General features: G+C 44.2%; 1 protein-coding gene across 5 annotated transcripts in view; it reads right to left on the bottom strand.

The window, feature by feature from the left end:
- LOC111850087 (sodium channel protein type 2 subunit alpha-like) overlaps positions 1-27,723 on the bottom strand; it is a 130,495-nt gene that overhangs the window by 45,994 nt on the left and 56,778 nt on the right. For all 5 annotated transcript variants that reach the window (XM_072712245.1, XM_023823605.2, XM_072712247.1 and 2 more), the window contains 8 exons: positions 25,702-25,843; positions 24,979-25,176; positions 23,633-23,809; positions 22,147-22,461; positions 18,628-18,727; positions 15,329-15,567; positions 8,801-8,974; positions 6,977-7,333 (listed from right to left, as the gene is read on the bottom strand). In XM_072712245.1, the coding sequence (XP_072568346.1) occupies positions 6,977-7,333; positions 8,801-8,974; positions 15,329-15,567; positions 18,628-18,727; positions 22,147-22,461; positions 23,633-23,809; positions 24,979-25,176; positions 25,702-25,843 (1,702 nt within the window). The remainder of the gene's footprint in view (positions 1-6,976; positions 7,334-8,800; positions 8,975-15,328; positions 15,568-18,627; positions 18,728-22,146; positions 22,462-23,632; positions 23,810-24,978; positions 25,177-25,701; positions 25,844-27,723) is intronic.

Here is a 27,723-nt window from a genome sequence, read left to right as displayed (position 1 = left end):
AGATATGTACAGTATCACTTTTTGACAACACTCAATTGCAACTGGTAAAAATATTTGCTAGGCAGAAAATAATTAAGGAAACTTTATAATTGTTGATTGATTGATTGATTAATGAATTGACTGATCAACTGGAAACCTAATTCATAACGAGCAATACACATCAGACACAGCACACATTTTGCAAGCAGACAACCCATGTATTCTAGATAATATATTAATATTTTATAATATTCTTATATTACATTAATTATATTATTATATCTACCTTAATGGGACTTCTGTGTTTCTGCTGAAGCATTATGGTCAGGGTCACTGTAATGCACGGGCTTAGCTGGGGGGTCTTACCTCCCACCAAAAAGGGGCCTTCTTGGTCGACAACTTTTACCTTTGGAGGACCTCTGAAAATGTCCCAGGAGCCTCTCATCATGTTAATGTGCCTCTGGCTGTGGTGTGGTGCATGTATTTTAGATGGTATGTGGATTGAAATTTGAGTGACAGGAGAGGTGGGCAACTAACAATCAGAAGCATGGCTCATTTAACCAACGTCCTGACAAGGAAACGCAGGAAAGGATGAAGCTTTTACGCATCTGCTACTGCGACCAGGCTAATGATAAGACTGTTCCCTCCGTACGAATCATAGCCCCTCCACCTTAAAAAATCGAAGAATTGCCCCTGAGAACCTGACCTCGGGTGGGAGGTAGAGCCAAGTGCGTGGGACAGATTGACTTTTGTAAGCTGTGAGCTATAGACATGGAAGCAAGATGGCAGCTAAAGCAGCAGATTACGGCAGGACACTGGGAAGGCCCTAATTACCAGCAGTCGCTGTAAGGAATGAACACCTCCCGCACTAAAGCCGGCCACTTCAGCGGGGCAGGTGAGAACGGAGGGTGGGCTGGTGGAGACACCATCAGAAGATACTGCTTTTTGGGCTACAGATCGAGGCCTAAATTGCTAGGAGGTGGTGGAAGTTATTATTTAGGACAAATCAGGAACATCCATGAAATCCTCCAAGAACAGCTGCATTCAGTTTCAATATATCTTTTCATAAAAGATTATTATTAATAAAACAGTTAGGGACACTTACACACAAAGTTTACCAGAGACAAATTCTCTTAGCTTAAGTAACTGACCTATCTTTGCATTTTTTCAGGGCTCATTTATGTGTATAAACTTTAAAAAAAAAACTTGTTAAAACTTGATAAAAGCTTGTATTTTATCGAGGTTTACATGGGTAATGCATTTGTTACATTTATTGTAATCTGCTTCTATTTGCCCATATGCTAATATGCACTCAATATAACATATGTGCAATAGTATATGCTGTATATTTGATGTACAAATGCAAAGTAAATGCTGTCTTAGAAGCATTCTTAACCATAAACATGGAAACTATTATTAACTATTGAATTGAAAAATGAATTCAAGGACCCATCAGGGAAATTTATACTACACAGATCAGATCACGGGGACAGTGTTTGACTCAATGGGTTAGATTCAAGGTTCAAGATTCTTTATTTGTCACATGCATAGTTATACAGGTACAACATGCAGTGAAATGTATCCTGAACCGCTCATACTTTGTGCAAATAACAAAGAAACTAGAAAATAAATTGTAAAATAGACTGTAAATAAATTATAGAGAGTGCAAAACAGAAAAGTAACCTATGAATTTACAAGAGAGTATATACAATTTACAGGATGCAATGAAATACTCTGCAAGAAATGCTTATAGCCAGTTTAAAGTGCAGTGTCAGGTTGAGCTGATAACCATAACACTATGACACTATGACCATAACACTATGACACTATGACCATAACACTATGACACTATGACCATAACACTATGGGTTAGAACACTGTGCTTGTGATCGGAAGGTTGCTAATTCAAATCCCAGGGTTGAAAGAGTAACCCCCAATCTTTCCAGAGACTGTTTGACCCTGCTTTCTCAAAAAAGTGTCTGCTAAGTAAATAAACAAAAGCAAAACTTCAGGGTGAAGGCCCATCGCAGACAGACGTACCGCACCTTTAAGAGAAGGCGGGTCTAAACCACATCAGCCTTGCTCTCATTGGCTACCTGGGCTCCCCCAAACCCCACATATCTGATAATACCACATTATCCTCTATTGACCTCACAGGTACACAGACTGAAAACAGAGCCGCCCCATTTGACAGCAAAGGCAGAACAATGCTCTATGCTCATAGACAAAGGCTACCTGTCAATAAACATGATTTTCTAACCATTCATTACCAATGTCTGCATCTGCTTTCCTTTGTAGTCCATACTTAAGGCGCCCAGTATGGGATATTAAAAGGAGAAATACCCCTCGGCTGTTTCTTATACATAAGACTACTATTACTAATAATAATAATAATAATGCATTTAATTTATAGGTGCCTTTCAGGACACTGAAGGTCACCTCATAAATAATAAAAACAACAACAAACAGAATGACACCAATAAAATCAGACATGGCAAATCAATACTCATTTCAAACACAAATCATAAGCTTTCAGGCAGATGGACTCAAAGTGAATACGCCAGCCTAAAAAAAAGAGGTTTTTTTTAAATTGTATTAAATTGAGAACATGGTGAATGTGACCCCAGCGACCCTATCATGTTTGAATAAACGCTTAAATTAATAGCATCCCTGCCGTTAGGACGAGCCACGCCATAGCGATTAGCACTAGCGCCTGCTGGGAAGCTGGGACTCTGAGGAATGCCGTCGTCGTGGCGAGGCAGACTGCTGTGTCCCATCCCCATGCCACATCCCCCCAACCCCCCGTGACCCCGACACACACATGCAGAAGAGTGACGTTTCCACACAAACATCCACACACCTGTCGTCCGGGGCGTGTGAGGAATGACGCAGTGATTAAAAAAAAAAAAAGCTTTAGCTGGTAAACTAACTAAACATGGGACTGAAAGTGAATGAACAATCTGCACTATTGTTTAATGGTTTTGTTTGCACTACTATGTCACTGCTATCATGGGACTTATCTGTTTTTCACCCACATGCACTAACCAGTTGTCTAGTCATGTGACAAATAAAGTGTTTAGATTTCATACTTACTAAAGTAAATGGAAAAACAGAGACTGGGGAAAATGGAAATAGCAGCACTGGAATCCCAGTTCATTGTTTTGATGCAGAGAATGTTTTTTTCCTGTTATATACAACGCTGTGGTCAGATATTGCGTAGTAAAGGCAGAGTAGTATCGAGGTTTTCATCCATCTTCACAGGACTTGTACTTGTGGAGGATGGCTCAGTGGGCAGCCCTATAGCCCCCAAAGCACCACAGCTGGGGGGTTTGCATGTTCTCCCTGCGTTTGCGTGCGTTTCCTCCCACAGCCCTATGCACTCTGAGATGGGATCCAGGCGCATGGCGGCCCCGTATGGGATAGACCGTTACGGAAGATGGATGTGTTCATTCTCTGCATCACAGGAAGCCGTGTCATAGAAACAATCCACCCAGTGCTGCACTGCATTCCACATCCAGTGGCAGTGAGCCTAGAGTCACAGAGCCACATTCAGTGGCAGTGAGCCCATGCAAGGGGCACCCTGGATGGGGTGACAGTCCACTGTGAGGGACAAACCCATTCAGAGGTCCTTAGAGAAACAAATACACCAAACTTTACAAGCATGGAGACGGGGCAGGATTCAAAACCCAAAGCCTGGAAGTACACAGCCACACAGCTACCCACTGAATCACTTTTTTACTCGCACACTTGCAATGTATTCAGCAAAAAAAACAGGACATGGCCTTGTAAGCAAAAAACGTGGAGGAGGGAGTAGAACATATCACCGTATGTACTGGACAACACCTGGCGTACCTGGACGCCCTACTGACAGCATGGCGCTAGACCCAAAGAAGATTATGTCAAATGCTGGTATTCTTAAAAAACAAACAAATAAATAAATAAATAAATGAATGAATGAGAAACAAGCCATGTTTTTGCATTTCACTGGGGTCAGAGTAAGTGTGCAGAACAATAACAAGATTGGACATTTTATCCCGAGGACTTGACCACGTAATTTGAAGTACAGACCAACTGTCACTGGTGTGGGGTGCAGGAGCAGGAGCGTGCCTGGAATCCCGGAAGGCTGTGTGCTTTTACTTACGAACCAGTAACTCAAGAGCCTGTCGAGTGCTTGGATTATTTCCTGATGCAACATTCTAAACTGATTCACATTAGCACAACATCAAGCGGTCATTCCAGCTAAGCAACATCCAAGCTTCAGTTAATATTTACTTCTATTGCTAGATATGTGGGAACACTTGATGGTGTTGATGGCGATGAGTGGCTCCCAATTTGTTCTCTTTTAGCTATTTTGATCAAAGCAGTAATCCAATCCTTGTACCGGGGATTAAGGGTCCAAGGCAATTGACCCCAGGGCCACTGTTTCTTTCCTTGAGCTGGAATTTAAGGTTCTCAATTCTAGTTAATTAAAATGTAACTTGCAGACTACCTCTGAAGTGATTTTTCCAGATGGAGAGGACATAATTCATATTTCTCACTAATAAAAGGGAAAGTGGCCTTTGTTGTGCAACTAGCAATCAATAGGTAATATATCTCTTTTGCTTTCCCTGCAGTGGCCTACATTCTCCAAGCCAACAATGCTCTCTAGCACAGTAACAGCTGTCCATGTGGGGAGGGAGGTGGTGAGGGGGGCTGGGGTCCACCCTGACATCCCCTAAATACAGGGCTACATTATGCTATTTCTGTGCACAATGTGTGTGCGTGAGAAGTGAGCGGAAGGGACCGTGTGACCAAGGTTTGTGGCAGCTGGCTTCCGACTAGACGCGCTGAACCTAGAAGGCACGTATTCCAGAAGGCCATCCAATTGGCCGAACAGGTTCCGGAACTTGGGATCAGAGGTCACGCAACTTTGGAGCGCTGGGTCATTAACAGCTTGGCAAGCCATAATGAATCAACGGGCAATAGGAAAAGGGCAAGGGTACGAAGGCACATACTTCCCGGGGCCACTGCACCCCTGAACATGAATACACATACCCAATGCAAAACAGAATCTGTTTTTCATAACAGTCGATTCACACTGCATTATATGAACCAGCTAGATCAATATAGTGCAAGAGTCTTTTGAAGTTCAACTTGGCTGGAGGGGCAACCTCTCATCTTCAAGGAACATCTGAGAGCCCTCCTGAGTGAGCTCCTACCATACTACTGAGACCACTGAGCGGTCAATTCAGGAAGCCAAACACGGACGCATGTGATGACTGTCTTCCTGTTACAAAAAAAGTCACAGACGCCTTTGCCAAAACTTCCAACCATGGGAAAAATTAGAAGGATTGGCATGCTTGCCGGGGGGGAACTTTCATGCAGCTGTAGAGATAATAGTTGAGGATGTTGACAGCGACACGGGCAGTATTTCGTGAAATCTGAGAGTGCATCGCGTTGACGTTGGCGAGGCACCCTTTGGAGCTTCTGACAGCCCAGTTAAGCGTCCGTCGCATGAACCTTCTGATGCGATCGCATGTATGACACGCCTACAGGAAGAGATTTGCATTCATTACCAAAACTATAGCCTGTCAAAACATGGAGAGGTTGCTTTGCTTTAGAGTTTTGTCAGGGTAAGGCTAAGCGCTACTCTCCGCACTCAGGCTGCTGCTCCATGGGAAAATTACCATCGATTGCACGCATTTCCACTCAGTGTTGCTTTTGAAAATTTCGGAACATTTCGGAGCATAAACAGGAATTTGGTATTTAAGCAGCTACTTGTTACAACATTCGCATTGCTCTGAAACTGCTTAGGTTTGGATTAGCAAAGATGCTCTCTATGCTTATTGCTGTAAGAATCTCCTGACCCACAATGGGAACAATCATGTTGTTTCTCCCTGACTTCAATCTGTTCTTAGCCCACATTCTGTGCTTCCGGGCGGCCAAGTCTGCAGCAGATTATGGCCGTTCTACAGCTCTGTGGAAACGATAGGTGAAGATCAAGAAATCTGACATGACTTTGGTCTCACGGGTTTGGTAAAGTCATGCGGCAAAGCAACTCCGTCCAATCAATGCGCATGAGCTTCCACCAACTCATGAGCCAGACAATATCACATATGAGCAAGATGAAATTGGACTAACTGATAAAAAGAGGCTTTATAACTCACTGGTGATCTTCTATTTGATGACAAAAACATACCATCATTTCTATAGCAAGATGTGCTGCTTTTACTGCAAGCATGAAGTAATGTACATATGTCTCAAATACTCCTGTCATCCCAATGGCACTTAACAAGATCTGAGGTACTGATTTGAGCCAAAAAGTTCCAAAGCAGCAGACTAAAATAACTTTGTGATCATGTCATACTGAAGGGAATGAATGCAGATAATCTCGTTGGCATAGCTAGGTCATTCTGTATATGGGTCAAACTATCAGTCGCACTAGGCCACATCACTCACCTAATATGTTCAGCTTCACAGGGAATTCCCGACCAGTGCTACAGACTTAGCATATTATGACGCCTGCTTCATTTAAAGAGATGACCTACACACCAGCCAGACAAGGGAGCATGATGAAAAAGGACTAATTTGTCATGTATATCATGAGAAATCGTGGGAATTTCTTCATATGCAGCAGCTACGTGTGAAACGATGTCTGGGAAGCCACCAGCAAAGCATAGCAACATAGTGCAAAGACTGAAAGACTGAAGAGCTGTATCAGTATGAACTTATAAAGAGGGCGAGCTGTCATGTGGTCAATAAAATCCCTAACAGCATCGCAGCAAAAGGTTAAGAAAGTCTGAAAGACTGAAGAGTTGAATCAGTTAGGGGTTAAAAATGAAGTGAGGCCTCTTATAGTCAAATCAACAACCAGGAGCATAGCAGCATTAGGATAACAAAGACTGAAAGGCTGGAGAGATGTATCATAAAGGGCTTACAAACAGAGTGTAGCTCATATAGTTCTCCAATGTCGACCTGATAAAACTGAAGCCTTTGATTCATTTAAAGTGAAACTCACCACGAGATTCCCGATCACCATGACCAGCATGAAGACGAGGATGCAGAGGGGTTGGCCGGCCACCTCCATGCAGTCCCACATGGTCTCAATCCACTCGCCGCACAGCACCCGGAAGACGATGAGGAAGGAGTGGAAAAAGTCCTTCATATGCCATCTCGGCAGTGTGCAGTCGCTGGAGATCTTGCAGACGCAGTCCTGGTAGTTCTTCCCAAACAGCTGCATCCCCACCACAGCGAAGATGAAGACGATGATGGCCAGCACCAGGGTCAGGTTCCCCAGGGCGCCCACTGAGTTGCCGATGATCTTGATCAGGGCGTTGAGCGTAGGCCAAGACTTCGCCAACTTAAAGACCCTCAACTACAGAAACAGAAAAAATAAACATTTAGTTCTGATAAGATGCTAAGCACCATTGTTATATTTGCACGCCTCTCGTTAGCCAGAAATGTTGAGGTCGGACCGCTGTACATATCTTAAAAATTAGCTTATCAAAGTAAGAAAGAACAGCTTTTGTAAATTTTTTTTTTTGCTTTTTTTTAAATCATATTATTCTCACAAGGCCTTTTGTAATTCAGTAAATCTCCAGCTTTTAATGCCAAGACTGGTTTCAACTGTATCAATACTGTGAATTAAAAATATACTTTAAATACCCCCCTAAAAGAAAATGAGCGGTTTAGCCAAACAGGGTTTAATGGGTCTTCTCAGAAATTAATAGAGATTCTACCAGCTATTGATTTTTATTGTGTGTTTTAGCTATTTAAAGGATAATAATTACGCTGCAGTCCAAACATTCCTCATCCAAGGCTGAGCATCTAATTACAGTAAAACAACACGCTTGCATTGTTTGTTTGGCAGATGCTTTCCTCCAAAGCAGCGTGCGGGAATAAAAAGGGCACTAGCTAAAAACCAAGAGCTTGTATAATCCGGGGATGCAACAAATCAATGCCAAGTGGATTTTACATATGCAAGATTCTACATATATTTTTTAGCAGATGCTTTAATCCAAAGTGATGTACATCTCTGAGAAAGCAGGGTCTGTCGACCTCGATAGCAATAGGGGGTTAACAGTCTTGCTAGGAGGCCTGGCAGGAAAGTAATTCAGCCAGTCCTGGGATTTGAACCTGTCACCTTCTGATTACAGGCATTGCTTCCTTACCTTCTGGGTCACACGCCACCTCGTAAAGCAACTTAAGATGCAACACAAGGCCTATAAAATAAAATAAATATGAAATATATTTATATATAAATAGACAGGTGGTACAGTGATTGACACTGCTGCCTCACACCTCTGGGGCCAGGGTTCAAGTCTCTGCCCAAGTTCCAAGTGTGTGGGGTTTGTATGTTCTCCCCATGTTGTCATGGGGTTTCCTCTGGGGACTCCAGTTTCCCCCGACAGTCTAAAAACATCCTGAGGTTAATTTTAGTTGTCAAATTGTGCATGTGTGAGTGTGCCCTGTGATGGGTTGGCACCCCATCCTCGGTTGTTCCCTGTCTTGTGCCCATAGGCTCCAGACCCCCCACGACCCTAAACAGGACAAGTGGTTTCAGAGAATGGATGTAAATAAATAGATAGACAGATATTTCTACTCTGTGTATGTGGTATACAGTGTGTATATCAGATCTTTTGTGTACATATAGTCCTGGGTTTTGCCCATCTGAAGGGGCCATTGTCAGTGCCAGTCAATCAATTAGGCAACATCAACTGCTGCCTAGGCCCAACTTAATAAGCCGATTTCACTGCCTTTTGGATGGGAGGTGCTCGCCTCGGGTCACATGGACTCCATACTGGGTGTTGCGAAGAGTCATCTCCAAATGGTGGGTGCTTACCAGTCTGAAGGAACGGAGCACAGAGAGTCCCTCCACGTTGGAGAGTCCCAACTCCATCAGGCTGAGGGTGACAATGAAGCCGTCGAAGATGTTCCAGCCCTGCTGGAAGTAGTAGTAAAGGTCCAGGGCGATAATTTTGAAGACCATCTCAGCCGTGAAGATCCCAGTGAACACCTAGTCGACATGGAAGAAATTCATTTTATACAAAAGCAACACCCCTGGACACTAATGTGGACCGCTCCACTGAAAGCTATCTGAAGTGGAATGCCATTGCTTAGACAGCCCTGGACAAACCGAAGGTGCCAGTTGGAGTTTAAGTGGAAAGAAGGTAATGGAACTCCAAAAGCAGAGTCAGGAATGCTGGGAATTTACTGGTACACTTCAGTGATAAGTGAGTCATAATAAAAGTGAACCCTTGTGCAAATTAACTGAAACAAGCTGTCACATCTACATGTAGACAAAGAGGCCACAGTTAAGATGGACATTACAGTCATATTAATTCCTACTTATTGCCTTTGGTCCAGATTTAGGACCTGGTCGATTGATAAAACTTGTATGGGAATAATCCAGGATGGGGCGCCAATCCATCGCAGGGCACACACACCATTCATGCCTATGGGGAATCTGGCAACTCCAATTAACCTTAGCATGTCTATGTAATGTGGGGGGGAAACCAGAGAACCCAGCAGAAACCACAGGGAGAAGCCTGAACCCCAGAGCACTCACCTGAAACATATGGCAGAAGCACGGTTATACCACCCAACTCTAACCTCACCTGAGCAGGCCTGTTAGTCTGTGGGCACAGTGCCTCCTCTGTCCATCCACCCAGCTCTAACCCCATCCAAGCAGGCCTGCCAGTCTGTGGGCTCAGTGCCTCCTCTGTCCATCCACCCAGCTCTAACCCCACCCGAGCAGGCCTGCCAATCTGTGGGCACAGTGCCTCCTCTGTCCATCTACTCAGCTCTAACCTCATCTGAGCAGGCCTGTCAGTCTGTGGTCTCAGTGCCTCCTCTGTCCATCCACTCAGTCATTCCACCCTACTCTATCCCCATCCGAGCAGGCCTGCCAGTCTGTGGGTTCAGGGCCTCCTCCGTCCATCCACTCAGTCATACCACCCAGCTCTAACCCCATCCAGGCAGGCCTGCCAGTCTGTGGGCTCAGGGCCTCCTCCGTCCATCCCCTCAGTCACACCATCCAGCTCTAACCCCATCCAAGCAGGCCTGCCAGTCTGTGGGCTCAGTGCCTCCTCTGTCCATTCACTCAGTCATACCACCTAGCTCTAACCCCACCCGAGCAGGCCTGCCAGTCTGTGGGCTCAGTGCCTCCTCTGTCCATCCCCTCAGTCACACCACCCAGCTCTAATACCATCCAAACAGGCCTGCCAGTCTGTGGGCTCAGTGCCTTCTCTATCCATCCACTCAGCATACTCTCTGCCCTGTTGGCTGTGCAAACCAGCAGGTCCCGGGTCACTGCATGCATGTCTATGTCACAACTTGTTTCAATTAATTTGCACAGGGGTGTGTGTTTTTTTTTCTTAGTCACATAACATGAAGCTCAGCACACCCATGGAAAATAATACTTGTTGATTTTTTCTTTTGAGCTACGAGCCACACATTTTCAAAGCTTCATCTTGCACTAGGTACAAATCCCTACCATCCGGTGTTACAGAAACCTGAACCCAGCGGGAGTGGGAGTGTTAAGATTAGAGGATTCCCCTCCTGTGAGGTTGCCTGCCAGGTTGAAGCATCTATTTGAAAATTCAGGAGGAAGGAGAATGATGGCACACATTTAAACCAATGAAGTTATGAAGCAGAATTATGACATACATTTGTAACAATAACAAATTTAGGAAACAGAATGAACACACAGATTTAAACCAATAACAGGCTTAGCAATCAGAATGATGCCACAGATCTAAACCAATAAGAAACGTAGGAAGGAAAGTGATGACAGATTTAAACCAATAGCTGTGGAGGATAAGTTCTTGGTACCTGTACCCCATGTTCCTCAGTGATTTCTCCCTTGATACAACACTGAGTACAGGGTATATGGATGAGGATGGGAGGGGAGCAGAACTTTTTGAACAACAAGCTAAAAACGATAACTGCGTACTTTGGAAACCTGATCAAATCGAATTATTCGTTTTTATCCGTCGTCAGTCTTGTAATTTACTTGTTCGTTTCTTGTGCTCAGCGTGGTTCATTTGGTACTGTACATAAATGTATCAAAAAACAAATTGTGATTGTTTTATGTTTTATAAATAAACTTTTTTTCACAGGGATCAGTACTGGGCCCGCTACTGTTTACCCTATACATGCTACCTCTTGGTAACATTATTAGAAATCATGGTGTTGGGTTTCATTGTTATGCAGATGATACACAGTTATATATATCTGTTAACCCTGATGATACATCACTCCTATCTCGGTTAGAAGACTGTCTGTTAGATATCCGGTGTTGGATGGCAAAAAAATTCCTAATGTCAAACACAGAAAAAACAGAAGTACTGGTAATTGGTCCCAAGGCTGCAAGAAATAAGTTTCACCACCTCAGCATTAGTGGCCTTCCTACACAACCTAACAGGGTGGTTAGAAATCTTAGTCTTCTAGTTGATTCAGATCTATGTTTTGATGCTCACATAAGAAGTATTACTAGAACTGCGTTTTATCATCTATGGAACACAGCCAAGCTTCGTAAGATGCTCCTACTTCGTGATGCAGAAAAATTAATACATGCCTTTGTAACTTCCAGAGTGGACTACTGTAATGCCCTCCTTTCTGGTTACCCGTCTGGTTCCTTACATAAACTTCAGCTGGTACAGAATGCAGCAGCCAGAGTTCTCACAAACACTAAAAAAATTGATCACATTACACCGGTCTTATCCTTCCTTCATTGGTTACCAGTTAAGTCTCGGATTGACTATAAAATACTGCTATTAACCTATAAAGCACTGAATGTCCTTGCACCAGAATACCTTAGCGATCTGCTGACCTCATATCTGTTAGTACCTATGGTAGAAAGAGCTACTAAAAACACACCTATTTAGTTTAGCTTATAGGGACACTAGTTCTAGCTCTAGCTAACTCCTCACTCCCAGTTAGACCTATAGTGTGAGGTGTAGAGCTGGGTGGGGATCGGTGCCATTGGTTTTGGATAAACTGAATTGACAGTGCTGTCACTCTAGCTTCACAATCGCTTGTGGGATTGAAGTGCTGACATTTCAGGGACTCCCCATGCCTGCATTCCCACCTGCCTCTCCCTCCTACCTATGCTGCCATAGCCATATCTGCCAGAGCATTGCACTTCATATTGCACTCATCTACCTTTTAGCACTGCCTATAGTCTCCCCTACTTTGACTAACTGCATATTTTATTTCCCCTACTCTTCCTGGGGGGTGCTGCCTGGAGACCTCAATCTATCAATATGTCCAGCACACCCTGCAACATGTGACGTCGCCACTACCAATGACGTCCGTGCATCCAGCTCGCCATTCTGCCTGTGTCATTTTCCTTGTATGACCCGCTGCCTGCCTTCCGGTTGCCTGGCAATTGGAGGGAGCGTTGGCACCGGCTGTCATCTCCCCCCTGCTCCCCATTTGTGTCTCAAATTTTACTGTATTTGACTCTCCCTGCCAGCCCCTGGAGGATGGGCTCCCCCTTTGAGTCTGGTCCCTCCCAAGGTTTCTTCCTTCTCGGGAGTTTTTCCTTGCCACTGTCGCCTATGGCTTACTCACTGGGGGCTTTGGGTGGGGATGCTGTAAAGCACTTTGAGACGATGTAATGTTGTGATAATGCGCTATACAAAAATAAATTTGTTTGTTTGTTTGGGCCATTCCGGTGATGTTGTACAGACCAGAGGACCTAAATGATCTCACAGGGCGCCTGGTCTTGGGGAACATGTCTGAGATTTATGTTTCATTCAACATTAAATGGTCCAGGTGCGCCAGAAAGCTAGATGAAACCGACTTGCTGAAGAAGCACTAACCATTCTTATTATATTGCAAGGTGTTGTATAGCCCTTACTCCAATACTACTTATACTTATGGCTGGGTAGCCACTGGAAGCTCAGCCTAACTGTACTTATGCTTAGTTGGCTCCTTGTTTGTCATGTGATACTGGCCTCACTTTGGACGAAAGCGTCTGCTAAACCAGTGTTTCTTAATTAAGCCAGTCCTCGACGACCCCCAGATAGGCCACATTTTTGCTCTCTCTCAATTCCCTGAGAGTTAGGAGGGAGATAAAACATAAACTGTCTCAAGGTCCCCGAGGACTGCTTTGAGTAACAATATGCTAAACAAAATAAATGTGAATGAACAGTTTTGTATTCCTTTTAATTCAGCAAATGAAAGTAGAAAAATATGGCATGAATTGTGGTTTGTGCTTTTCTCAAGTTCAAATAACAGTGGCAGAGGAAACAAAACATTTTGAAAATAGAAACTGGGTTTCTCACTAGTACTGAAGTAACAGCAAATGCCTGTATTTGCCTGAAGGATTTCAAAATCACAGTGCTGTACTGGCATCCTGTCCAGGGAATGCCCTGCCTCGTGCCCTGTGCCGTCATGGGTGGGCTCCGGGCCCCTCCGCCGACCCTGACCATAATGAGCTGTTAGAAGATGGATGGATGGATTTAGAAATCAAAAGCAGTTTTAGCCTGCCACTAAACTGGCAACTGGGTTAGTTGGTTGGTTGTGCCTTCTGTGTCATGCTTGGTCTTTTATGCGTGTGAACCGAAGAACAGCTTCTCTCCAGGCCTTGCGGGGATGACTGGGCAATGTTGCCACATCTAAGATGACGAACATGCATGCACACCCAACCAACGCATTGCCTAGGCAGGAGCATGTGAAGTGAGGAGCTCCTCCAGGCTTGAGGGATGTCAGTGAGCCCAAGCCTATTGACTACGACAGGCAGGCGGCGTCCCAGGAAGACTCCTGCTAGCTTACAGAACGTCCTCCCATGAGTCACGAATTCATAAATATATTTCATGACCAAACTCATTAGCTGTCCTTTGCAGTCAAACACTAATAATATAACTCAGTCGAAAACCACTGAAGGTAACAGAGGAAACAAAACAAAGGACTGAAATGAGGGAATTTGTGTCGCCGATATGTTCTTACACGACTGTTACGTGTTTCATGCCTTGCCTTTCCCCCTCACATATGTCTGGTGTTCTCTACACTTTGTGACCTTTCACACGGACTGATTGGTTTTTTCATTCGTCTCCATCAGGTCTGCTAGGTCTATGCAAAGACAGAGGTTCCTGGAAAAATCACTGGGATGCGTCCTTGGCTGCGGAAGCTGACAACACTGTATCTTTGTGGCTGGCCACAGATGGCGAGGAGACTCTGAGATGAACGCGTCCACTTCTCACACATCCAGGCACCCACACCTTCTTGTTCTCTTTTGTTTCAAACTTCTACTGTTTTATCTATCAGGCATTAAAGTTAATGGCTATGAAACTCCGCCTTCCTGTTGTCAGCAAAATGCAGCAGCAATATTCCAGCGAAGCTGATGTTTATTCAGGTTTTACCCTCTGAAAATTGACCTCACCCTGGTCACACTTCAGTGATGCAGACACAGGTCCAGCTTAAAATCTCCAAACTCAAAGTACCAGGCAGGAGCATGAGAAGTGAGGGGTGTGTGATCCTCCAGGCTTAAGGGATGTCAGTGAGCCCAAGCCTATGGACTACGACACAAGCCAACGGGGTGAGGACACTCATTCTCCCCACCGCTTCTCCGGGGCAACGTGGGAGCAGCTAAAAATACAGTGTTATATAATGTCTGCCAGTAGTGAAACCAGTCTTCCCTTTTCTGCCCAGCTGGCTCTCTGATATCTTCCAGCTGCATCGTCACGGGGATTGTGAGCGTCACCCCATGACGTGATTGAGAGGAGAACGTGTCCTCATGTATGCCTCACTTCTATTCTTACATTTGTCACCAGCGAGTTCTATACGTTCATCCATTCTATCAACTAACCCAGTGCAGGGTTAAGGGGGGGCGGCTTGGAGAATATCCCGGGTAACATCGGGCCAGTGGCAGTTTTTACCACCACTCAAACCATATAATTGCAAGAGGCCCCCTGTGGGCCACACACAATCACTACACTAGGGCGACAGCAAATCTGCCCCTGTGTAGGGCACAAGGTTGGGGTACAGTCTAGATGGGATGTCAGTCCATTGTAGGCCACACGCCTATGCACATCATGGGTGATTTAAACACAGCAGGTAACCCAAATGAAAGTCTTTGTAGAAAATTAATTCACATATGGTGATCGAGTTTCCAGAAGCATTCTTAACGCTACGTCATTCGTAAGTTCTACGTTAAAAGATAGAACTTACGAATGAAGTAGTGTAAGGAAGGCTTTGGGACACTCACCCATAGAGTAGAGCGAGGAACTGAACCTGCAATCGAACCTGTGACTAGAAATGCCAAATTGCCTAACTGCACGTGTTTGGACCACAGAAGGAAAGCAGAGGGGAAGTCCACAGGGAGAACACATTGGGCCAGGTCCAACACTGTGGTGAAACTTACGAGGTTGCCGACGCTGAGCATGTTGTTGAACTCATCCGTCATCGGGTAGTGCTCCAGGGCCATGAAGAGGGTGTTGAGGACGATGCACACCGTGATGAACAGGTCCAGGAAAGGGTCCATCACCAGGATTTTAAAGAACGCTTTCACCTTCAACCACATGGGGCTGCAATCCCAAATTAGGTACTTCTTGGCAAATTTGGTCCAGCAGGGGTGGCACTTTCGATGGGGCTCCTCTAGTTCTGTAAGCGAATCAGAGATCAGACACAGTCAGGTCCCTGAACGCTCAATTATCACTTAAGAAACCTGACTTTCGGTGCTGAGCCCCAGTGCTGAAGTTAAGTTTCCTTGAGTTCTTGTATAGCTGAAATGTGATTTATTCACCATTTTACCTACCTACCGTACACTGGCTGCTCCCATCCCAAAGAAATTCATATAACTCATAGACATAACAACACAATTAGCAGGCCAAAGCCCATTTGAAACCAGCTGAAAATTTCACAAAAAAATCACTCATAATTCCGAAGGTTAGATCTGTATCTCCAAAGTAATGGGGGCGAGGCCATTCCCACTGCTTGTACAGAAGCAATATCCAGACAACTCAGACAACAGCAAACACTGTTTACTCAGAAGACTCCTGGGAGTGGTCAATGATGCACATCTTTCACCATGTAAATACAGTCTGAAGATGAAGAGCTAGATCATATTTTAACAACTTTAAGTCATTAGTTGAATTCTCCCCAGTCGAGCTTGATGGGCTGAATGGCCTCCTCTCATTTGTAAATTTCTTACATTATGTCTTTGCTGTTTATTTTTTCCAAGGATAGAAGTAGAATAGAAAAGCTCTATAGTAGATTATATAACAGTCAGTAAGGTATACGGGTCCATCCATCCATTCCAGGAACTTATCCATGGTCACATGATGCATATCCCAGAATGCATCTATTGCAAGGTATACGCAGTCATACACTATAGATAATTTAGAGATACCAGCTTATCTAACAGTATGCCTTTGGGCTCTGGGAGGAAACCTGAGTAAAAAACCCAGTAAAAGCCTGTGCAACGCCGAGCAAACAAACATGAACTGCATACACACAGCTGAGGGCAGGAATCAAATCCACAACCTAGAGGCCAGGGTGCTACCCACCGTGTCACCATATCGCCTATAATTACTGTAAATTTGAGAAATTATAGCTTTAAACTTAAAGTGAGAACAGCAATCGCTGCACAATAAGCAAGAATCAGTAACATTTTTCATTTCTTTTCAGGAGATGTTTGCCTAAAGAGCAGTTAATATTTCAGCGAAATGGACAAGCGGCACTGTGGGTTTTCCGAGCAGCTGGAAGCTGACACAAAATACAGACCAGCCAGCACCTCGTGTCAGTGCTCCCGCCTCCCCAGCCATAACCCAGGGCACCGTTTATTGTGACGGCTGTAAACTCGTCAACCTGTTCAATCAGTTGTTGTTGGAGCACCTTGATAAGACTGATTTTTTTGCCCTCAGTGGTTAGGCCTCTGTTTGTGAAATCAGACAGTTGGTGGTTCAAATCCCATCCTCAACAAAATAGTCAAATATCTGTAAGGCCCTTGAGAAAGACCCTTAACCCACCCAAAATGCTGCCAAGGTGCCAGATACTGTAAGTGGCTGACCCTCTGCTCAGACCCCCCCCCCCACTTCACTCTCAGCTGTGTGTGTTTCAGTAGATTGCATGATGGGACGTGTAAAAGGAAGAATTCCAATGTAACTAAAAAAAAAAGCACATTTTTTAATTATTTTATTATTTTACATATAGTTTTCATTAACTAAACAACACAAATCACTTCCTGAATGTCTGCTTCAACAATTTTAACACTTTTGAGTGATTTTTTTTAACATTTTTAAGATATTAAGATTTCCCCCTTGGGCATTTTTTGGTTAATGTCTTCTTAGATTTTAATTTTGAATAATTTCAGCGTGCAGCAGTAAGCAATGCAATTTGGTCAAAATACGCTAAACAACAAAATGGGAAAAAAAAAACATATGCGGTAATGATTTTTGAATGGGTAGAGGATGTTATGAAGATGTGCTTCGGTGCAAATTACAGTGCATGGGTGAGCAGATAAAGCATTATCAGCAGTTATGTTAAATTAGGCGTAGCTAAGGTAGCATGACATTCTGTCGAAACAACAAAAACCAGAAGCCCAGGGGAGTGTCATCTATGGAGCTGAAGCAGTCCCAGGCATTTCTGGGACAGATACCCAGGGAATAGAGGACGCCTGCTGGACCCAGGTTGGTCATGTGACTGGGGTGCGTGGACCATACATGGTTACATAAGCCGAAAGATCCAAGGTTGTGATGTAATGGTGGCTGACATGGAGCTTCAGTTTAGTTTGTGGCATTGAAATGGAGCTAATGTCCTTGGAGGCCCAAAGCGGGGCACGATGCAATCGTCATGGCGATTTCATCACAGTTTATGCAAGCTTTGTGTAACATCAGCCATGACTTCAAGGTAAGTGGTGCTGAACAAGCAGTGTTGGGCAATACAGGTCCAGAAGCTACAAATCCAGACCAAGATTTTGTTTCTACCAACCAGCTGAGCAGAAACAGTCACCGTCATAGAGTAGTTAACTGGTTGGTAGAAACAAAGTCTTGGTCTGGATCTGCAGCTCTTGGGCCTGAAACGCCCAACACTGTGAACAAGAGATGGGAGACCTGGGAGAGGTGATACTGGGTGGGATCACCACACACTACCAGTCACTGACCGCTTTACCCTGCTTTCTGTTGGGTACTGCATTGATTCTTTCAGGGCTGTGATGGCCTCTACCTCAAACCCTGTGCTTTCTGGGATATGCTTTAGGGACACCGCAACCCTGGGGCGTATACAAGGGCGGGGCTACAGGGGCACTGGCCCTGTCTTAAAGCTGATTGGCCCCTGGGGACCCCCTCCCCTGTCACTCACCAAGTCAAAATATTTCATTGGCTAATGATAAGGTCGGCCCCTCTGTAGGAATTATGTCCCCTCTTATGCCCCCTACCATAAAGAATCCGATAATCGCCCCTCCCTCAACCCTGTACTGGATAAACATGGAAGATGAATGGATTGATAGGATGAAGATGAGCATAATCCTATCCACCTTGAATTTCAAAGCCTCACTTATCGCATCACAGTGTATTACTCTGTGAAAGACAGGACATTATACTTCACAGAATCACTGTGTGGAGCACTTAGCAACGGAGAGGTACAGTGGCTATTCAGGTACTGAGCACATCGCAGGAGGAAACAGGAAACAAATTGGGGGGAGGGGGGCAGCACCCTCAGTACCTTCCACGTTGTCGCTGAGGTAGCTGATAGCACTCAGCGCTCTCTCCCTCTTGGAGGTCTCCTCGAGGACGGCGTTCATGTCGTTAGCTCTGCTGTGCACCTGCCAAAGTCAGAAAGCAAGCTACCGTCATACGATGAACCACTGCTAGCTCACCGCTAACGGCTAAGGTGCTGTCTCTGGTCGTTTACCTAACCACTTAACAATGGTATCATCAGCTGACAATTCATGCCTTCTTGATCTACTGGCCAGCACCGAGTCGTCCCCCCCCCACTCCCTAGCAGCCACCTTTGTCCCCCAATGGGCTGCCCAGCCCTGCTTCTACCCTCGTGACTTATCTGAGTGTCTATTATTGAGAACTAGACATGGTATTGGAACAGCACAAATTCTCAGTCTAATAACACCCTTCTCTACTGGAAGGGAAAAAAAAACACAAAAAGAAAATTTTGTTTTGCATTTATATTTTATCACTATGTCCAGAAAGGCCACTATGTCACACCCACATACAATGTGACCTGTTACTGCGGTATTATGGCTGTTTTTCCAAGAAAGGGGAGACCGAACCCTTCAGGGTCCAGTCAGCAGAGGGGGGTAAAACCAAGCATCCATCTTCTAACTGCTTATCCTGTAGAGGGTCGCGGGGGGTCTGGAGCCTATCCCGGCAGCATGTGGGTAAAAACCATTACACAAAATATTTTTTGCCGGAGTTGGCAAATATAATGAGATGTAACTTCACCCAATGCCCTCTACCAGACAGATACAATATTTATATTTTGGGTTTTGTTTTTAGGATTATTTTCAGTAGCAGGAAACATCCATTAAAAGGAGGCTTGTTCCCCGCCAGAGTATTTCACTGCTACATTAATAATATTCTGAAACAGGGGTTTTCAACTAGGGGTCTGCAGAAAGTTTTTGTAAAACAAATGCACTACTCCCATCATTGGTTACTCTTCGTGACGTGTTTCATTGGCCACTTGTACTATCCCCAGAAGTAGGGCTGTAGCCCAGCCTTGTACCCTGTGCTGCCTGGGAAGGAATCCAGGTGACCTTTATGACCCAGATTAGTATAAGTAGCTAGAGGATGGATGGATATATTATATACGATGAATTTTTGTGGATATGTAATTTCTTAATTAAGGACTGAACCGGATTACTATAGATGACAAAAACAAGCCTTTAAAATCTTTACTATTCCACAAACAACAACTACATTTTGCTTACTTAGCAAATACCTTTATCCCAAAGGGATGTATGTGTTGTGTTTTTGAGGAAGTTGGGTCAGACAGTCGCTGGAGCAATTGGGGATTAAGGGCCTCGCTCAAGGGATCAACAGTGACATCACTCTGCCTACCCTGGGATTTGAACCAGTGACCCTCTGCTCACAGATACAGTGTCCTAAGCTGGAGCGCCACACACTCCCCCCAGAACAATTTGTCATTCGTTTTAAAAATTTGTAGTTTGCAGTATGTTTTTACATGATATAAATTATTCATATCCATTTATTTGGTGCCAGGTCATGACGAGCTTCGAGCCAGTCCCAGAGCAAGCTACACCCTGATCATCACACGCCACCCTCACCAAGGGCAACCTACAGACACCAACACGCTTAAGTGCATTTTTCTGGCCTGTGGGAGCAAAACCCACGCAGCCTCCACACGCCAGGACCCAGAGCCGGCGCAGGGATCCAGTCCCGGAGGCGTGAGGCCGCAGTGTTACCCACTGAGCTGTTACGCACCTCCCAGGGAAGAAGCTAGCTTGTCATTTCAGCTAAAAATACAGGAAAAGTGAAAAGTCATTCCTAGGCCTGTCTCATTGTAATGAGAGCAATTCAGAACCAGGAAACGAACAGGTTTAGCTGTAAGTGTGGTCTCCACTCTACAAATATAAACCAGACAAATACACTCCGAATTACTTGAACAGGTAAAGAAGCAGGATAGCCATGTATCTGTGAGGCCCTGTTTATAAATAATAACCAGCTGCACTCCTCACATTTCTAATTATTTTTTCCACATGTCATTTTTCATAAATCCTGGTTGCCGGCTCTATTTTTAATTTCTTAAATTTAAGTTGTTCAGAAATAAATTGTCTTTATCCTTCTCAGTCTATTGTTCGTTGTTGCAGAGATGCAAGTGTGATTGCATCAGTATCCATTGGATTGGGATTTTAATGCATGACTGCAGAGCATATGATTGCACGCGTTACTTTTTTTGGATGGTGGGAGGAAATGGGAACACCTTGCCGCGAGGACCCAGAACATGAGGAGAACATGCAAGGACCACATGCATCGTGAGTGTAGACACAGTACTGTCCAAATCTTCCATAATAAAACTACAATAATTGACATGAGTTACACTAGCTAATAAAATACTAAAGCTAAGATAATGTACACTAGCTATTGTGGTAAAATTTGTTTGACTAAAACCTTGAAAAACACTGATACTCTGGCAACGGACACCGTTGTTAATTAGTGCTTTAACATTTTAACATTTACGTTAAACTTTGGCACTGTTAACATCCAACGGACTGTGAAAACAGTGAGCGCATGCAGTGTCAGAATACCTCCGCAACATCAAAAGTAAACAGACACGTCTTATCTACACCTCCTCAAAGGAGAGGACCACACTGAAAGCATGTTTTCTGCTATCAGTACAGTGCCGAGTGACGGGGAGCTACCAGGACTGATCAAAGCATCCCCCTCTCTCAGCTTAACAGCACGCCTGGCACTTAATAAACAGCGGTTGCACTGCTGTGTGGAAATATTGTCATAAATCAGGCATTACTGCTTTGCTAGCGCAATTTGCAGTTAAGGGCACTTAGACTATATGGCGCCGTCGTGTCCAGGTTATCTCAAGTCTCATGGCAATTACCTCATTAGTCTCAAACCGGTGCAAATATAACACCCCACCCCCCCCAGGATGCTGGCTGAACATAAGAACAGAATAGCTTATTCAGTTTCCGAAACTGAAATGAACTTAACAGTGTGATTAAGACGTAGAGCTGATTTTACGGCAGTGATGTCATAATGCAAGTTAAGACAAGATCAACAGCACATGCCGTCCCCCTAACCCCCTCTCAGGAGAGACATGTGTAGCATTCCGTGCATAGTGGATGCACTTCTCAGTTCAATCTCTCAAGATTCCACATGCCGCTGATATAAAGCTCCCCTCATGTCCAAGGGCCAGATTATTTAGTAGTCAACTTGGCATTTTTACAGAAATGCTTTATTTATTATCAATTAATACAGGGGTCTCCAACTCTGGTCCTGGAGAGCTACTAACCAGTAGGTTATCTATCCTACTCGGGTTCTGATGAGCCACACTACTAACATACAGTAGGTAAATAACAGGAGCAGGTGTGGCTCATCAGAAGCCAGGTATGATAGAAAACTTACTGGATAGTATCTCTCTAGGACCGGAGTTGGAGACCCCTGAATTAGTGTGTGAAGTTGGGGGGGGGGGGGGGTTACATAAGACGACTCTCTGGGAGAGAATCCGACAGCCGCTAGGGTCAGGCCTACTCACATGATCCTCGTCAAGGGTCTCCATGGCACAGGCAGGTAGCGGCAGAGAAGCCCGAGGCCCCAGGTTGGAGATCCCATTCTGGTCGACGATGACGACGAGCCTGCCGTTGACGTTGAGCACCTGGGAGCAGCGGCTGTCCACGCTCTGGCAGCTTGGCCTCCTCTTCCGCCAGGGCAGGTTGTCGTTGTTGCCGGGAGAGTTGAAATCATAACCAGGGAAGTCGGTCTCTGAATCCTTGCCGCGAGGACGGAAGGTGAAGATGCTGGCCTGGCTTCCTCTTTTGGTTTGGGGCGAGAGGGCTTGTGCCAGGATATGCTGGCATTAAAGAAAACACAGCACAGGTCAAATGTCCCAAATTAAATCATATTTAAAGAATTAAGAATAAGTTGTATGTAATCATAACAGTGCTTGATGGTCATTTGATGCAAGGGGGTTATCATTCATAAAGGAAATTTAAGCAGATAACAACATACCATTGCCATTGTGACTCAACAATCTACTTAGTGTGTTGAAGAGAAATTTTTCATTTTTTGTTATTTTTGTGATGAGACCTCCAATGACCAAGTCAGGCTTCCTGTATTATAGGTTGTGGTTTTAAGATCCAACAAAGAACTTTTTGTTAAATTTCCAAACCTCACCAAGTTCGCAGAAAGTTTCTCAAAAATGTATCTTGTGGACACATTGTGAGTGTTGGAAATTTGCTCTTCGTAATAAAAACAAAAAGATCTTGGCGAGATTGTAGCCAATCCCCGGAAGTAAAGGGCACAGGATGGTCAGGATGCCAGTCCATCACGGGGCACACTCAGACTACTGCGTTTTAATTTCCCAGAATCCGGACTGCGCCTACATCCGTATCTTGCAGAAAGCAAGCCTGAAATCATGGTATCATGTTCTACCAGGATGGCCAAGACCACTGCAGCTAGAACATGCAGCTGTCAGGTGGCTGGTAATTGGGGTTCTGAAGGTTCCCTGCAGGCAGAACTTTTTCAAAGGGCCTCGACACCTTTTCTAAACATGAAATAAGGAACTTCTGACCTGTGTGGCTACAGAGAGCCATGATCCGTGTGACACCCTTTATACTGCTGGGCTTTTGAAGTGCATCTGCACAACCACCTCTTTTTTGTTGGGATCACGGGAGAATATCGACGGAAGTATACAAAGGACATCTAAGGGCGTAATCCCAGTGTTGTGGAAACTCTTGGTAGCAGAGGAGCCCTTTAAATAAGATTGTCTACATACTGAGATATCATTTCAGCCAGGGAAGGACTGGTGTGAAACATAGGCAGATTAAACTGAATTTACATTACAGCAGGACGTAAAACAGGATAAGATTAACTTTATTGATCTCGGGGGAAATACTGTGTTTTTTTTTTTTTAATTCTATAACACTTGCTGTCAGATTTACTCTTCTTCGTTTCCAATTGCATCTCCATGTATTACATATAGATATTATTTCCACTCAATTTGTCATTTGACCTCATTTTACCTTAGATCCCTCAAAGGAGTCAGGCTTTTGTGTCTTCTCGTCTAGATTGCCGTCTGCTTCCTCAGATGAGGTCATCTGGGGCTTTTTCCACTTCTTCCGCTCCTTGGCGTCCAGGGTCAAAGAGGGCTCTTCGGGTGAAGCAGCAGGTTCCCGATCCGGAGAGTTCTGTGACATTCCCTGCAAGTTGGAGGTACCTTACAGGAAACCCAAGAGACATCCAGCCTACCAGAACGTTCCTACTGCCTACGAAGGCTGGATTTTTGTAGAAGATGCCAAATACTGTATGTATTTTTACCCTGAGTCAAAGGTTCTTCCACAGCACTCATTACATTTTATTTGCCTCTATATTGTTGGCATTAAAGTGGATTTTGCCCTAATGACAAATGGCATTTTGAAAAACCCAATGGCTACAAAAGAAACGGGACTGTTTTATACAGGACTGTGCAAATGTCTTTGGTTGTCAAATAAAATTATGTTTAAATTATATTTATTTTGGTGTAAAATTAGATTTTATGTCTGTCGGAATGTGTCAGCTTAGCTATTGCAAGATCTCTCCTAAACTTACCTCAGTATTTGAAGTAACTATCCGGTATACCCATGTATGTGTTGACTCATACACTAACACACCATGTTTGGCTAGCTAATATCCACCAAAATCTGAGATAAATGTCGAGTTACATTTGGTACATTTGTATTTAACAAATTAATTAATTACATGAGCTAATGGCTAAGAAGCCATCTCTGCTTGTTTAGTCATCGCGTAACAGTGGTATGATCATCCATGGAGTCTTTTTATGCCTTTCTGATCTACTGGTCAGCATCAGTCATCAAGTTCTCTTTCTAATCATTCCTGCTCGGGATCTGAAGGTATTTTAACAATGGCCAAGTTCCGTCAGGGGAGGTGAGTATTTAATGTAAACATACATTAAATACATGTAATGGCTGGGGTAGGTCACACACCCCCATGTGACCCTGAATAGGACGAGCGGTTGCAGAAAATGGAGGGATGAGAGAGATGGCTGGGGTGCCATTGAGGATAAAATTTGGAACCATCATTAATCATTATTCTTTTAGGAATCCGTCAAGATATCAGTAACTTGTTAGAGTTCAGACATTCTTGTTATTGTTTATTGTGTTGTTGTATATTTGTATATAGTCAAATATTATAGTGTTTTTATGAATCAATGTACACTTACTGGTCAGACAAACAGCTTTTGTACAATCCTGTAGTATGAATCTATAGGTAAGTGAGTCCTTGTCATGACTGTCACAGTCACTGTCACTGCAGTGAAACCCGGCCCTCACACAGGACACGGGCTCCCTGGCCTCCGCCAACGTTGCCGCACCTGTTGCGCCTTCCTGATGCGCTCCAGCTCCAGCTGATACTGCTCCTCCTTCTCGGCAGCCTCCGCCATGGTCGCCTGGTTCTGCTCCTCGTAGGCCATGGCCACCACGGCCAGGATCAGGTTCACCAGGTAGAAGGAACCGAGGAAGATCACCACCACGAAGAAGATCATGTATGTCTTCCCCGCTGCCCGGAGCGTCTGACAGATACAGACGGAGATGGTCAGGTCACACTTTCTGATGCATGTTTTATGTTTTATTTTCACATTTTACATTTATGAGAAGCTTTTATACAAGTGAGGATCCGAAAGCTGGGTCAGTGAGGCTGCTTCCCGGAGCGACCAAACAGTACATTTCCAAAGTGAACTCAGCCTGTTTTATGTTGTTTATCACATGAGATCACCATCAAGCTTCCTCATGACATATTACAGTGTATGCAGAAATTTTCTCGAAAACATATCCCGTGGATTGAGTGAGAAATTTGGAAATTTGCTCTCTGATTAGGGTTAAGGGTCTTGTTCAAGGGACTATCAGTGATGTAATTACTCTGCCAACCACAGGATTGGAACCCACAGCCTTCTGGACACAGACACAGATCTGTGACCCGCTGAGCTACACACTGCCCCAACCTAAACACTTTCAAGTATATCAGAAGGTGTGTTTATGTCAGTAATGGTTCAAAATAGTACAGCAGGTGGTAAAGCCAGCTGGCCAATTGGTTTTACCTGCTGATACAGGTTTTCCCAGAAGTCTTGGGTCATGAGCCGGAACAGCGAGAGGAAGGCCCACCCAAAAGAGTCGAAACTGGTGTATCCGTAATTAGGGTTCCTTCCCGCCTTCAAGCAGACGAACCCGTCGGGACACTTCCTGCAGAGCGGACAAGACGAAGCAGTCACACATCCAAGCACTGCTGTCTCGTGCTGCTGAGCAGACAATGGAGTAGAATAACAAGCTGATATTGTAACATGTGATGTGCTGTGTAAAGAGACACGATGATTAAAGCTGGGGCTCCAAGTGTTTCAATACGGGAGAGAACAAGCAGAGAGAGCAGTCTCTCTCTGGGCTGCTCGCTATATGCTGTTTCACGCAAAAATAGTTGAGTTACAGTAAGGCTATGCTTTTGTTTGAGGTCAGATATGATAGTAAGTTCACAGACCAACCAGAAACCCCTCTGTTCTGAACTATTCTGCTGGCTAACAGAGCTTTTCTAAATCTCTACATATTACCCTAGATAAATTTGACTTCAAGCAAATACTATAATTTTATTTTTTTAACATTATCAGCTAAGGGTTAATTCACGGCTTGGAATAGTTTACACTGTTTACACCACATTTACTACACATTTGGCTTACACAATTAAACATAAATACATAATTTTCAAGTTTACATGCTGAAAACTGATTTATTAGTAGAAGTACTTCTGTCAATGATTTAATATTGTTATACTTTCTGTCATTTTAAAATGGGTTCCATGCCCGGACTTTTAAGGAAAGTTAGTTATAATTAAAGATGAATTATATGATTTGCCAAGCTAATGTGTGGCTATAGAAAATTTATCAACCCTTCTGACCAATCAGTTTGGAGCATTCGACAGTACCGTGGTATAAAGCAAGTTAATGTGGGTCAAGGGGAACCAAGTCTGGTGCTAACATTGATTACAAGGCGTCAGTATTCGGGGGGGGGGATCAACCAGTGTCTGCCAGTGTCACAAACTTACAGAGTTTCTGGGACGCAATCAAAATAAAAACAGCGGGGAACAGTGGCGTAAGACAGCCGGACTGCGCTCAGCATTTTTTCCAAGCGTCAAAGAAAAGCAAGATGCATGGCAAGAATGATGCCAGTGGACCAGACATCATCTCGCAAAGGAACACGTCAGCGGACATGCCAATCTATAACAGGCAGCCCCAACGCCTCGGTGCTGCTCGATTGGGCATGTGCCGGGGGAAGGGGGGGACATGGGGGCTGGGGGGGGCACTATGTGTCTGGTGATGGGTGCTGTCAGCCCCGACAGCTCGCCGTGTCCACAGGAGACGTGCTAATCAACAGGCTCTCTTCCGTACAGTTTCTGTCGTGGGGCTGAGGAGGTGATGTCATCGCATTTCTGCACCATGCATGTGTATTTACTGTTACTCTTGTATGACCCTCATGCAATAAGCAAAGTAAAGGCACCACATAATACGATTAGATAGATAGATAGATAGATAGATAGATAGATAGAGAGATAGATAGATAGACAGACTATAGATAGAGATAGACAGACTATAGATAGATAGATAGATAGATAGATAGATAGATAGATAGATACTTTATTAATCCCAAATAAACTGTATAGAGCACACCGCAACAATCATCCGACATTCCGAACTTCTAGAATTATGGTCTTCAGAAATATGAAATCACCAACTGCAAAAACATTAGTATTTTATCAATGTGATAAATAATAAATTCTTTAATTGCCATTTGAAAATGTACGAGTACAGGTACATTGGAATGCTTCCTCTTTGCCTGCCCCAGATACACATGGAGATACACAACAGTGGCACTGTGTGAAAAAAAACACTTAGAACCCACAACGGAGGACCCGAACCAAACAGAGATATTCACCGTACCAGAACATGTATGTTCACGTATCAATCAAGTGTTATACTTACTTAATAACATACCGTCCTATTGGTATGCATTTACTGAACCATATGCATTAATGAAGCACTACTGTAGTATTGAGAGTTCTACATACTATCAGCTCA

The sequence above is a fragment of the Paramormyrops kingsleyae genome, chromosome 1 (assembly GCF_048594095.1).
Source record: "Paramormyrops kingsleyae isolate MSU_618 chromosome 1, PKINGS_0.4, whole genome shotgun sequence".
In the NCBI taxonomy this organism is placed as follows: Eukaryota; Metazoa; Chordata; class Actinopteri; order Osteoglossiformes; family Mormyridae; genus Paramormyrops; species Paramormyrops kingsleyae.
Note: the sequence above shows the minus strand (reverse complement) of the source record. Positions and strands in the feature narration are given on the sequence as shown.